General features: G+C 37.5%; 1 protein-coding gene across 1 annotated transcript in view; it reads right to left on the reverse strand.

The window, feature by feature from the left end:
- Window positions 1-15,162, reverse strand: part of PLB1 (phospholipase B1) — a 102,515-nt gene that overhangs the window by 8,844 nt on the left and 78,509 nt on the right. The window contains exons 49-54 of the mRNA XM_087717892.1: window positions 12,295-12,375; window positions 10,494-10,559; window positions 9,468-9,562; window positions 7,687-7,768; window positions 5,707-5,811; window positions 3,383-3,478 (exon numbers count right to left, since the gene is read on the reverse strand). Coding sequence (XP_087574018.1) covers window positions 3,383-3,478; window positions 5,707-5,811; window positions 7,687-7,768; window positions 9,468-9,562; window positions 10,494-10,559; window positions 12,295-12,375 — 525 coding nt within the window. The remainder of the gene's footprint in view (window positions 1-3,382; window positions 3,479-5,706; window positions 5,812-7,686; window positions 7,769-9,467; window positions 9,563-10,493; window positions 10,560-12,294; window positions 12,376-15,162) is intronic.

The raw sequence follows: 15,162 nt of genomic DNA on the forward strand, positions 1-15,162 counted from the left end.
TCCGGATCTCAACGGGGAGATCGTTCCATAGGGCTGGAGCAGCCACAGAGAAGGCCCTCCCCTGGGGAGTCGCCAGCCGACATTGGCAGGCAGATGGAATCCGGAGGAGGCCCAACTTGTGTGATCTTATTGGTCTTTGGGAGGTGACTGGCAGGAGGCGGTCTCTCAGGTAACCAGGTCCGATACCATGTAGGGCTTTAAAAGTAACGACTAGCATCTTGAAGCGTGTCCGGAGACCAATGGGAAGCCAGTGCAGCTCGCGGAGGATAGGTGTAACGTGGGTGTACCGAGGTGCACCCACAATCGCTCGCGCGGCTGCATTCTGGACTAGCTGAAGCCTTCGAACACTCTTCAAGAGCCTTCCAAAATATTGGAATATTGGCAATATCTAATTAGATGCAATAACATAAGGCATATAAATCTACGATATTCATCTCTCTATTGGGTCATGCTGATTCTCATCATTATTGTAGAAGTTAACAAACAAAAGAATTGTGCAATGCTTTGGACCGAATGGGAAACAGTAGTGAAAGCAGAAACTCATTAAAGGCTGCTTCTTTAATGACTCACAGATAGATCATGCATTTGTGCTCCCAAACACTACCAAAGATCTTTCCATAATGAAATTCAACATATTTCCCAGGCCTACCAGTCAACATAAACTGAAGAAATATAAATTTGGTTTATCTGATCTAGGTTAAAAGAGATATATTATCTTTGTAATTCTTAATTCATTCTTGCTGATCAGAATTGAATAAGGTGATTGTTTGAAGGATTGTTTGTAGATAAGAGATGAAATATAGGAAGAAGAGATTATTTGCTGTATTTTAAGAGAAAGTGTTGCGTTACACAATTGTGATGAAATGGAAAATCATTTAGATATTTCTTTTCTTTGTCTTGTTTTTTATTTTCCTTTCCTTTTATATTATTTGTATTTTGTATTTTTGTATTTTTTTAAAAAAATGTATTATTTTTATCCTTTATTGTAGCATTTAATAAAATTACTATGCAATTATTATCCCAGTTTTTTTGCTCTAGGGAACTTATGCTTTCCCAGGAAGACAGCACCATTCATTGACACAGACCAGAGCAAACTTTAAAAAAATCATGTGAAGCTTAGAAAAGTGGCTGGCAAAAGCAGCTGAGAATGTGCTGATTTGGCATACTCCCTCTGCAGTCTTTACTGGAAGGACTTCAGAGAGAATTCCACCAGATATCCTAACATTGCCTGACCCAGAAAAACCTTGAGAGGAATAATTATTTTAAAAAGAACTTCTTCTGTTCTTTCTTCTTGCACAAAGTTAGGAAAGTCACTAGCCAAAGAAATTAATTACACTCTAATAATTCAAGAAAATGTAACAACTTTAAATAGGGATTTAAAGGACAAAAGTTCATAAATTTTTGAACCATGGCATTTTTAATCCTACATTCTGAGTCACTCCTCATTAATGATTTGAGTTGGTAGAAAACTATACTGGCATTTCTTATTTACATTTGCTGTCTTCAACACTGATTTATATCCTCCATCTCTTTCCAGTTACTGGAGATGGCTTACTTCTCTCCAGAGGAATGGGTGTCAAAGTCTAACAGATATTGCACACTTTGAAGTTGTCACTGGATGGTATCAGAATAATAATTTTGCTCCTAAGGGTGATTGTCTCACTCACATATGTGGAACAACTTACCTCCAGAAGTTGGGGGTGCTCCAAAACACAGGAGGTTTTTAAGAAGAAATTGGACAACTATTTGTCTGAAATGGTATAGGTATTTGTGGTTGAGTAGGGGGTTGGACTAGAAGCCTTCCAAGGTCCCTTCCAACTTTGTTAGTCTGTCATTCATTGGGTAAGGACAAAGCAGAAACAAGATCCCAGGGCATAGTGGTTTTGTGGTTACCGGTGGGTGGAAAAAAGAAACGTTTCTCTGCCTGAGTTATTCTTAGATTAGCTTGGAAAATAACAGTTTCTTGGATCATAACATCCTCAAAAAGCAAAGAAAAGCACCTTGGGCCATTTCTGTAATCTGGTCATGGCTTCTTATAATATAAACATATTATATAGTATACAGTAATTATATAATATAATCATATTGCTTTTTTAAAAATTAGACTTAAAGCCTTCTAAAAAGTATTGACATTTCAATTATTCTCTAAAGGTATATTCTGACTTTTTTACAGCTGGTGTAAGCAAACTTTTATGCTGGCCAAGGGCTACCGTTAAGATACTTGTGAGGCTGAAGGCCAAAACAAATGAATGATGCCACATCAATGAGCAGGAGTATTTCTCATTCTTTCTTTCTTTTTTTTACAAAAATACTTTCATGTGTTTCCTGTCTCAGAATGGTGGGAAACTATGCTGTCACAGTTTTCAGCAATTTCAGAAGAGGTTGAAAGGAAGATCATCTTTTTGATATTGGTAGATCTTGAAAAGAAAAACAAATAATGGCCTAATTCCAGGGATGTTGATGAAAAGGAGTATACTTGTAGTTAAATGCTGTGTTGCCTAGAGATAATGGGAACTAAAGAGAAGCACATCCAAACAATACCGTGTTAGTGAAGGCTGACACTAATTCATATTAAAGGATTGGTATTTTATGGTAGGGTAGGATAGATTTCTTTATTGGTCAAGTGTGATTAGACACAAAGAATTTGTGTCTGGTGCATAAGCTCTCAGTATACATACAAGCAACAAATGATAAATCACAATCATAATCATAAAATACAATCATAAATCATAAGATACAACACTCAGTGATCATCATAGTCATTCTATTCATATTTCTTTCATAGACATGCTGATGTTCTAACTTTACTTATCTCAATTCTACTCACAGAAATTTATGAAAATTCCTCTGGAATATATATTGTGTGTTTTCAAAGGTTCTATCCAGAAGTTCAATCCTATGACTTGAACGTTTAATCCATCACGATGTGCCCCCAAAAGAATGGAAGCAGTTGTTACATCAAACCCATCGCTTTTTGTGATTGGCCATGGTGGGAATGGTGGGGAAACTCTCCAGATATGAAGCTGTTTTTTCCAGTCCAGTCTTGGGAAAGGAGAAGATATGTGGAAAGGCAGGTCACCTGTTCCCCAGATGAAACATGGCCCCCATCCATCCAGAGTATTTTTGGCAAAATTAAAGATCAGCCAGATGCTGGGTGGAAGGGAAAATAATGATAGGGATTCCATTAATCCCAGTTCCGAAACAATCCCCACTGAATTGTGTAAGAGCAGCAACACTGAGCAGGCTCACTGTTGAGGTGCAATAATATGTAGGCTGTTAGTCTCTTCTAATGTCAAGGACAGGAGGAAAATTCATTAAGATGATGTGAGGCTAAGCCTTAGATGAGTTCCCTTTAAATTCAGGGAACCTATGATTCACTTACCATATTATTCCAGATTGCCACAGCCATCTCAGCATGAGCTCTCTCAGAGAAATGAAAGCAATCCACTGCAAAGAAACTCAGGTCTGGTTTCCCTTCCTATGGTTTAATACAAAACATTATTCCATTTCAGATAATCATTTATTCCTTGTTAGCAAGTCTCTGGCATTTCTCATGTACGTTTTGGCTCCATGTCTTCTGTTTCTGAGCCAAGATTTGCTAGTCAAATCTTACCTACCAAGATAAACTACAGGATTATAAATATAGGTGTTCCAGCAACCACCAGTTGTCAATTGGCTTTTCTCATTTTACACACACACACACACACACACCTCTCACATCCTGTAATGTGTAGGGCTACAATGCTTCAAGTCCAGGGGACCATCTTTTCCAATTGGTAATTTTGATAAATATTTACCTTTAATAGACAGGATGCACTCACCACAGTGCTTTTTCTTATTTTGAAAAAAAAAAGGGGGGGGGCGGGATGTCTATATTAAGATGGAGGGTATTTTCTTTCCAGCTCCTAATACAGGATTAAAATCCATATCCAGTCCCCTGCATTTATCTTACTTCTGAGTGAAAATTTAGCACTGACATTTGATTGATTATGTGCTGCCAAGTCAGCATCAATTCTCACAAATTACATAGGTGGACCTTCATGAATAGGATAAAGCACTGGTATAGCTGTCTCTAAAGCTGACTATGATTTAGTTGTAGGCTTTTGAAAGATTGCCTCATTTTGTAGGATTCCTACTCCCAGCAGACACAAACAAACAAACAAACAAACACACACACACACACACACACACACACACACACAGAGAGTCATTAGAGGTGCGTTGAAGAATTGTCCCTCCTGCTACAGTAAGCTTTTCAGGTGAAGAGAGGTCAAACTCTTTGAAATGCACTTCTTGTTCACTCCTAGAAAGCTTTTAATACAAACTTTTAACTGTTATTTTAAATATGTTTTCAATATTTTTGGTTTTAATTAAAATGTTTTGCCCTATTTTAATCCACTGGGACACTTTGGTAATCAGAGGCTCTCAGTGTCTAGGGATAGAAAGCAAATAAGGTTCCTGTTCAAAAATGAAAAGATGAGATAAAATTTAAAATTGTGTGAAATAATATTTTTGACGCTAATAAGTTCTTGCATTAAATTCAGTGGACTTAGCAGTAGCAATAGCACTTAGACTTCTATACCACTTCACAGTGTTTTACAGCCCTCTCTAAGCTGTTTATAGAATCAGCATATTGCCCCCGATAATCTGGGTCCTCATTTCACCAACCTCGGAAGGATGGAAGGCTGAGTCAACCTTGAGCCAGTGAGAATCGAACTGCCATCAGCTGACAGTCAGCAGAAGTAGCCTGCAGCACTGTATTCTAACCACTGTGCCACCACTTCGCTCTTAAATCCACAAAAAATTATATTGTAATGAAGATGTTAAATATATAAAATGACAAGGCTCAGTTATTTTAATGGATAATTTCTGAGGCCTAATAAATTGTTAATTTTGAGAATTCCTTCCAATTACTGCAACATAAAGTGAATACTAGTATAGAAGCTTGTTATCTCAGGCTAATTACCAGCACTAAGGTTTCTTGTCACCTGACATCTTCTTAAAACCTATTTCAGCAGTTTAGCTTTCCAGTTTCAATTCATGAACTGAGAAATGATAGAATAATAGAGAAGAAACTACAAAGCAGGGCTAAACTGATGGGATGCTAAAACTGGAAAGATTTATTTTAGATAGTTAATTGAATGCACTTGGATAAAATATGTATGTCTTAAACTCGGTTATCATTTTCATGGGCTTGTTAAAATATTGCATTGTGCATTGCCCTAATTCTTCACACATAAGTCCTTGCATATTAGGTCAGTACTTTTTTATTTTTAAATATTTTTTTAATATTCCCTTTAATTCAACTACTTATTTTTCAGGCTACCTAGTTAATTCTTATAATTAAAATTAGTAGTTTCTCTCTGTATATGTGTGTGCCCCCATATGTAGTATAACATATTATCTTTAAACATTGTTCCTTGTGTCTGAAAGCCAGAATCAGTTAATTCCTGTCTTCTAGAATCCATAAACTTAATGGATACAGATTCTCTGTGGCCTCAAACCTGATCAACAGAACTAAAGTGTGTTTCTGGGATAATGGTGGGAAATGATGGTTTTGCTTTCTTGCTCCTCTGTTTTGCAGTTTCCCTTGCAGACAAGGCAGATAATGTGGTTATAAAGAAGATGTAATCCTCACCCTGTGTATCTGTCTTGTACAGCATAAAACAAATTGGGATATAATAATAACAACACACAGCAACTTACACTGTCTAGTGGTAGGAAGATGTTTCGGAAAAATGGTTGCACAACAATGGCAAAATCCTCCCGTTGATCATAACGGCCACTGTTGAATAGCATTGCACTTTTAATCTGTTTGGAAATGAACAGTAGTAAATTTCAAGGCCATTTTTTGCTCGAGTTAACAAATGCTAACTCAAACATGACCTACCTTCTAGAAACTATATACTTAAACTCAGTTCATACAGATGCTCTGGTGTCTCAACTCTGATCAACAGAAATAAATTGTACTCTTTCTGGGACATTGGTGGGGAATGATGGTTCTACTTACTTTGTCCTCTGTTTTGTAGCGTCTCAGAAAAAAAAGAAAAGCCAGTGGTATAAACAGGGTAGTATCAAAGAAAACTACCCAATTTGGTTCCTGAAATAATTTGTTTAAAAAAAAAACATGCTTTGCCTAATGACTGTATTTTCAGTTACAATCCTGAATGTCAAAGGTCTTCTTTTCTTATAACTCTCTGACAAATGGAAAGATACTGCTTTTGATGTTCTCAAGTAAGACTTTCCATAACTGTGTTATCAGATGACATGTCACATTAAATTTCTGGCATAAATCATACTGCAAGTTATGTGTTTAGAAAAATTAAAAACATAGACATTGGTACACAAAATAAAGATAATGGGAAAAAGGAACTCGGGGTTTGATATGAGTCACGAGCGAATGTATATGGAAGAAGAATGCAACTGTTGGAACAAGAAACCATCACTCTTGAGAATTTCCAACTTCAAGCTACAGAGAGAACCTGAAACAATACATGCACTGCAGAACGCTTCTATTGCAACCATTCCTTGCCTTTTCCCGGCATTGTCTGTTTTGTCTTCTGGGTTAAATGTCTATAGAGATCCTTAGTCATTCAGGTTATGGTTTCAAAGAAAATCCAAAAAGTCCTATTGAAAAAGCACCTTTGGATCTTCCTGGTTAATTTTCCCATTTCTTAAAGCAGTTAATCAGTATTCAGTGCATGTTCAGTGATAATTAGGTTATTTAGGTTTCTTTCTGAAGAACTTTTGTTTGTTTATTTTAATGAATTTAAGATTTTCCAGAACCACCCATATATCAATGGTGCCTTTTTACTTTCTAGTATCCATGCTTAGAAAATAAACAAATCATTCACATATATAGTATTAGGGAGATCAAGACAATCTAAACCCTACCCACACCAACATCAAATAGCACCAGTTTGATTGGAGCAACACAAAAATCATCCGCCACGCTAGTGAGTTCACCAAAACCTGGCACTCCACAAGCACATTGACCTACAACCAATCTACAAAACCCTCAGAATCCAAATCAACTGCCCAGCCAACCAGAGACAGCATGCACCAACCAACCTACGCAACCCCCCCAACAGTTCACTTCTCTATGACGCTGACCAGTCACAAGATTCACTGAAGACTCACAGTTGACCCATCACAAGGCCCTCACTTGACACATCCACACCTGAAGCTCTTATAAACAGAAGAACACTGACACTGACATCCCCTAAACTCCACTGAAGATGTTACCTAGCCTGGTAATGAAATGTTCGGAAACACCCCACAAGTTCGGAGAACGAACCTTTACCTGCAATCTAAACCCATTCCATATGAATACCACTTTCAAAGACCACTTTGTTCTATCAAATGTTCTACATTTTCTTAGATTGCACATAAAGCCAATGCACACACTATTGTCTTTAAAGTCAACAGTCCCAAATTCATTTCCCTCCTCCATGTAATATTTTCAGATATGCCCTGTTTGCAGTGCATTATTGATCTGAGAAATGGTTTAATAATCTCATTCTTTGTGAATTTTATTTACATGTGGATATGATAAGTTTTATTTTGGTAGATCACACTATCACCTTTTAAAAAAATTCATAACAGATTTTGTTTCATCCCTAGGATGTTTGCTTAAAAGAATGCATGGCTGAGGTCTTGGAATCAAGTAAATAAGAACCTTTTTACCTGGAAATCTCTGTTAATTATCTCCATTTCTTGCAGATTGAAAGAGTTATCCCAAGGATTTAGAAAACATGGACAAAGGCTCCTAAAAGTGAGTAACATTGAAAGAGAAGATGAGTACAAACCAATTTAAATTGAAAGAGTTTAGAAAAAAATGCTAATATATGCTGATCCATGTCAGTTTCAATGTCATTGAAGAGCCGAGGTGGTGCAGTGGTTAGGGTGCAGTACTGCAGGCCACTTTAGCTGACTGTGATCTGCAGTTCAGCGGTTCAAATCTCACCGGCTCAAGGTCGACTCAGCCTTCCATCCTTCCGAGGTGTGTGAAATGAAGACCCGGACTGTGGGGGCAAGTTGCTGACTCAATTTGCTAAAAAATTTGTAAACCGCTTAGAGAGGGCTGAAAGCCCTATGAAGCGGTATATAAGTCTAATAAATAAATAAATAAATCATTTTCTGTGTTTGGATGACAATGGGAGTTCTTGATCTTTGTTGGCTTAATAACATAATGACCAGAAGAATATGCTTCTATTCTAGGCTAAAGATAGTACATTGTTACTATAACTAAAGATGTCAGTCTACATGTAGCAAATTTAGCACATAAATCTATTGTTGTTTGATATGAATTTTGTGTGACTTATTGAATTGGAGTTTGAGGCTAACCAGCATCTGGACCTTTAACTGTTGCTTAACTACAGTTCCCAGAATTCTTCATTACTGGCTAGATTTTTTAATGCTACATAGAGCTTGCCATCAATATGTGAAAAACCATTGATCCCTCCTTTAAATTAGAGGGGAGTCAAACTGGCGACCCACGGGCCGGATGTGTCACACATAGACCACACCATACCCTGGCTTCATGAATGGGGAAAATGTCACAAAACGTCACGTGACAGTAAGTTTGACATTCATGCTTTAGAACAAAGGTATCAAACTCAAGTCCTGGGGGCTGGATCTGGCCCATGGGGTGCTTAGATTTGGTCCGCAGGCCACCCTGGAAACAGAGAAGGACTCGGTCACAATGCCTCTGCCAGTGAAAAGGGAGCTTGGGAGGGATACATGCAGCCGTCCTGAGGTCTGTTTTCACTGGCAGAGGGTTGCAGGAGGCCGTCACAACCGAAAATGGAGCTCTGGAGCCTGTTTTTGGCAGAGCACTTGGGTCACCACAGGTGCCCCCGACACGATGATGTCAAGATGGCCACGCCCACCCAGGCCACCCAAGCTCAAACACAACCCTGATGTAGCCCTCAATCAAAGTTTGACACCCCTGCTTTAGAAAATCGAAAACCCAGGGAACTTTCCAAGAAAAATATTGAAGCTTCACATTGTTTTTATCTTGAAGAGTGAAACTAGCAATATGAACAAAACGTTTCACAGCACCAAGCAAAAATAATGAGTTTGTTGTGACATGGTTACTGAGATAAGAAATAGAAAATATCTTAATCAAGATACTTTTAAAGTCTATGTTTTGGTGCTGTTCTAATTTTGTGGCTTGTGTTCAGTTTTGTTATTATCTGAACAAAAAACCTAGAACTCAAAGTTATCTCTCTGAAGTAGCTGCATCTCTAAAGGAAATCAATAGAAGCTGCTCCCATGTGAGTTACAGAAAAACTGAACCCAATGTTATATTTGGAGCATCTGCTGCTTCACAACTCCCAAATCCAATAGTATCTGACAGAGCACAGATTTATAAGTTCTTTGTGGTTGCTTTATGAATGAAAAGATACAGATTAACCCTAAAAATAGAATTCAGTACAGCTGCTATGCATGATCTGCTTACTTACACCCCTGGAAGGATGCATTTGGATTCTTCCCTTTCTATCTGACGCAGTCCAGTGAGTTCCATTATTTCCACCATGTTGACAAAGGCCCGAGGGAGCTGCAGGAATTACAATAACTAGCTTTATTGATCCCCCAAAGCACAAGCTAGTCAACAAACAACACAGAAAGGTTATACACAGATTAGTTCTGAATGTACCTGACTTTTGTGTAACCCACGGACCAGGAAGTAGGAAAAGATGAACAGCAGTGAGCTATTGCACTTCATGTTATGCATGATATTTACATTAAAGCTAAAACTGAGTCAACCAGAACGTAAATTCTGCTACGATGCAATGCTTTTTCTACAGGCATTAATGACGACTGTAGAATTTTGGCAACTCAAAGCTTTTTTTAGTAGACATAACAGACGACACATTTAAGCCACTTACTTTGACTAAGGGAAGGAAAGGGGAAAACAGAACTACCAGGAAATAAGCTGCATGATGCCTCCTTTCAGGCTGAACTGGACCTGTATGCTTTGATGTTCTTTTTTGCTCAGGATTTTAAGTGGAATTAAAAGATAACGACAGATGAAATTGGGGAATTTTAGACTGACTATGACCTAGGATCACTGAACAAACTCTACTTCATCCTTTCATGAATTATTTCACCACTATCCATAACTCAATACCAGTTTAAAAAAAAAACTGGGATACTGAAAATTCACAAAACCAGCACAAATTGCCATCTGCTGTCTCAAGCGAAAGGTCTTTATTTTTACAGTACACTTTAGGGAACCAGTTTCATGTTATCTGAGTTGAAGAAAATATAGTAACATGGTGTCATTTTCCTCATATTACAATTCCACCCATGTTCTTGACCATTAGTTTTCATATTCACCGGATGACCCTTCAGTGATGTTTGGACTGATGCCAGCTACTTAGATAGAATGATAGCAATGAAAATAATCATGGAAATGCCAAGGGAAGTAAGCAACATTTAATAGAGGTGGCAGGAATTCAACTATCTAGAGTGTCTCAAGCTCTTACCTCCTTGTAAAGGATATCAAGAGCTTCCTGGAGGTGGTTTACATATTTTTCCACTGAATATGCTTCCTGCAGAAGATAGAATACCAGATTATTCATGACAATCCCTAATGCTCACCCATATGGAATGTCCATGAAACAGCTTGATTCGACTGAGTTCTATATAAGAGTATATTTTATATTCACAAAAATGTCATGTATTTATGAGGCATTATTATAATTATCACAGATAATAACAATCTGATGATCCAGTTTTTACCTATATCCTTAAAGATAAAGGTTCCCCTTGCACATACATGCTAGTTGTTCCCGACTCTAGGGGGCGGTGCTCATCTCTGTTTCAAAGCCAAAGAGCCAGCACTGTCCGAAGACGTCTCTGTGGTGGTCATGTGGCCGACATGACTAGATGTCAAAGGTGCATGGAACGCTGTTACCTTCCCACCAAAAGTGGTTCCTATTTTTCTACTTGCATTTTTACATGTTTTCAAACTGCTAGGTTGGCAGAAGTTGGGACAAGTAAGGGGAGCTCACTCTATTATGCAGTGTTAGGGATTCGAACTGCTGAACTGCTGATCTTTCTGATCGACAAGCTCAGCATCTTAGCCACTACATCCCTATACCTAACTCCTTAAAAATGTTAAAGTACTATCAATTCAAGATAAGGCATTCCTTTCACAATAATCCTTCTTTTAAAATTCCTTCCTAAAGGAATGTGCTCTAATACAGGGTACGCTGTATTGCAGCCCTATCCTTTCTAGGCAGAGTAAAAAATATTATTTAATTTGAATTTCAGTAGTGCTCAATAGAAATATTGACTATGTATTTTGCTTCTCCATTCATGTTTAATTTTTGCTCTTATTCTTATGGTTATATAGTTTGTTTAATTGGTTTCATGCAGCCTTAGCCCACCAGCAAAACACATCTGGAGGGAACAGAGATGGGAAGAATATTTTAATGTTTTATAAAATTGCTAGAAAGCAGCTTAGTTGCCTCGACCAATTAAAAGGAATGTAAGCCAATTTAGAGTCCTCGTATGAAAACAAAATCATGTTTGTGTAAGTCAGGAAAGAAAGTATATGTAATCTGCAATAATATTCAAAATCTGAAATAGGCTTTCATGATTATTCAGAAATGTGCAAAAATATATTTTACACATTGAAAATAAAGTTCACAAACAGAAAATTTAAGTATTATTATCTGAATCTCTGCTGGTCTTTTCCAACATGAACTTTGTTAAAATAAATGATTGTTGTTAAAATGATTTTTGTTAAAATAAATTTGTACTTTTATTCTATAGAATCTCAATATCCTATGGTACATATACAAAAATGATTAATTAATCCAAATTGGTTTTCAACATTATAGAAGATTCTTCTGTTTTGTAGCAGAACAGCTATTTCTTTTGATTTTTTTCAGAGATTTTATTTTTTAAAAAGTATTCCATATGTTTTGATTTCTCAATTCGTTCTCTTTTCAAATTTTACTTCGCAAATAAACAGAGGATTCTTGTGAATGTCTGAAAATAGCTAAATCAGTTTGGTGCTGGCCTATAAACCAGGGGACTGTGAGTTCTAGCCCCACCTTAGGCATGAAAAGCCAACTGGGTGACTTTGGAGCGGACATTCTCCCTCAGCCCAACCCAACTCAAAGATAGTTGTTGCAAGGAAAATAGAAGGAAGTATTATGCATGTTTGCTTCTTGAGTCTCTTATAAAGTAATAAAAGTGAGATAAAAATAATTAATAAAATAATTAATAAATTATCAGTTCTCTCTCAGTTTAGCTACGAGTATTCTGCTTGTATACCTTATCTAAACAGTGTTGACAGAGGTCATTGACTCCAATGAAGATGGTAACCAACTTCCAGTCCTCCTCATAGTTCAGGTCCTAATGAAGAATAAAGGAAATGGGATCCAATATTATAAATGTTAGAATTTCTTTGTGAATAATAAGAGATAAGTGATTTTGCCTCAAATCTATTCCTTGGAACTATAGAGATTGTTATTGGTCATGTTTAGAACTTGTGGCCTCAAGTCTGTTCCAAGGACATAGAAATTATTTCAAGTGGTTTATAAAGCTTATCTGTTTCACTTTAATAATGTTATTTATCAGTAACACATATTGCTCTCAAGCCTTTGACTCTGTGAATCATCCATTAATAGAACAGAACAACAGAGTTAGAAGGGACCTTGCAGTTCTTCTAGTCCAACCTCAAATATTTTCATTTAGTCAAGTGAACCTTTCAATTGTTCCCCATTGGCTGACCACATTTCTCTTTCTGGGAAACCCTCCATATGAAATGGAAGCAATGCATGTGGAACAGGATGGACTGAATGAAACTGCAATGTTTCCCTATACTTATAGAAATTGATATTATCAAAATATATGAAATAGTAATTATAAGCACGGGAGAATGGGGAAATCATTAATTCTGGATATAAACACAACAACATGTCTGCCACTGGCTATTGTAAAATCCATGAAATTAACATGTTTTTATTGGATCTTATAGAAATAAACAGGCTGAAATGTGTTCTTTTGTCTGGAGAGGGGTAGTCTGCTTGAACATTGGAGACAGCAGCCAAGAGTCACCAAAGAAGAAATAATGCCAGATTTGTTTTCCTTATATTTGACAAATGGTAATGCATTTGAAAGAAAAGTCGGACGGATTTTCTGGGTTCCTCCATACTAGAGGCTTCAATTCACAATGGATATGAGAGATTGGGTTTTTAAAGACTGTAGTACTTTCATGTTGGTTTACAAATAAAGGAAGGAGATGCAGAAACATTTCTTCGGTAATGAAAACTGAGAATTCTTGCCAGGAATACTAGAAAGAAGGAAGGGAATGCTTTGTGGTAGAGGGTCCATTTGCATTCCTGAGACTGGGACTTAGCCAACGTCATGGACCAGCCAACTATTGGAAACGCTGAGGGCTGTAATTCTGTGGAAAAAGTTTTGTAATATGCGAGACAAAAAGGAATGGACAGAGCTATTTTTAGAGCAACAAGTTTGTAACGCAAGCAGTGCTGGAAAATCTGGCCTGGAAATCACTGTAAATGTTGCTGATTTCTTGTCTCATTAATTGAATTTCTTTCCTTGGCCTGTTACTTTGACTTGCATTTACTTCAAAGGATGCCTGCAGTGTTTGACATCACTTCTTTCTGTTTTGTAATCAGGGATCATGATCTCTGGGCACCCAGCAGTTATTCTGACTTTTGTTCAAATGTCAATGTTTCCACTCAGCTGCTCCCAGGAATAATCAGACACAGAGTGGAAAGAAGAGGAGGTGGAGTTAGGGAGAAAGAGGGAGATGAAAGGAGACATGGAAATGAAAAAAAGGAAAATTATTTCCCTTTTTCTACATATCTTTGCTAGTGCAAAAGTCCACTCCTTCTGACAACATGAACACTTGCATGTGCTTTTTGGGAGGGAGGTGGATAACAATATGGAAATGATTTGTTATTGCCTTCTTCTGGGAATATTTTTTTCATCATTCCACTCTTGCCTAATATTTTCCACCTAGGTGCTATCCCAAACTAATCCTGATTAGCTTTTTGAGCTCAGCCCAGGTGGGATAGATGCTGCCATAGATAACCAAATGTACAATTATGTAGAAAGCTCTCAACATCTGTTAACCAAGTCCTGAGTTTTGAAATGCTCTGCCTTTTTGTTTCAGAGCTGCACAAAATGTGGTGCCAACAGAGTGATAGCATTAGGCCCCAAGCCCAGATCCCTTTCTCAGAAGTGGCGTTTGGGTGAACCAGCATCTTTTACAGGCTCTGTTTAAGTTTGTCAGCTTGATCTTTTTCACTTGGCTCCTGGCACTCTATTCATGAGGTACCTAGGGATTTCCTTAGGAGGAATTGCCTTCCAGAGCACCCAGAGGCATCTTCTCCAGCTTCTCCTTGTCCAGGCTCACCACCCTGTCCCAGTTCTTTGTTTTAGCATCACACATAGCCTTTTTTTTTGAAAGAGAGGCATCAAAATGGCATTCTCTGCCATTTTCCCCTCCTGGAAGCCTTCCCAGGTTCCCCTCTCAAAGTAAATGGATGAAGGGCAGGATGTTTCTCAACTCTTCCTCTTTCTCTAATCAGCCGTAAATAGTTTGTATTAAAAAAAAAAATCTGGCAATGCCTCTGACATTCAGAGATCTAGGGAAAACAAGTTATATGAAAGTTGGACAGACTACGTAAGAGCATGTTTCTTATCTGTCCTTCATGTTTTCATTTAATGCATGCATAGTAGAATTAAGAAGTTTCTAAATTTGAGAAATCAAGATTGAGGTAATTCCATGCTCAAAGTGAATTAGTTATGGGGTGGGGTTTTTTTTGCATTAAAGCATTGCTTTACCATTCTCATAGTGCCCTATGTCCTTTGTATCTCAGCTATCTCATTGATAAGTACTGAAACTACTTATCCAGGCCGAGTTGAAAGTTGTGTTACTGCACTGCAAATCTTGAAGGAGCCAACTTTACAAAGTAGACTCCCTCACGGATTCCAGCACAATGTCAGACATTTTAAAGTGCCACTTTTTGTCCACATTTCTTATGGTCCCTATACTAAGAATAGTTTTGTAGCACCCTTTATGCAGATACTGTTTATGTGCGTTCTGTTCAGATAGGATTAATCTTCACAAGAATAAATTAAGATGAAATTCAAATTACATGCAGAAAA

Source organism: Thamnophis sirtalis, unplaced genomic scaffold, assembly GCF_051295495.1.
Source record: "Thamnophis sirtalis isolate CommonGarterSnake01/CBP01778 unplaced genomic scaffold, rThaSir2_p1.2 scaffold_6, whole genome shotgun sequence".
Taxonomy (NCBI): Eukaryota; Metazoa; Chordata; class Lepidosauria; order Squamata; family Natricidae; genus Thamnophis; species Thamnophis sirtalis.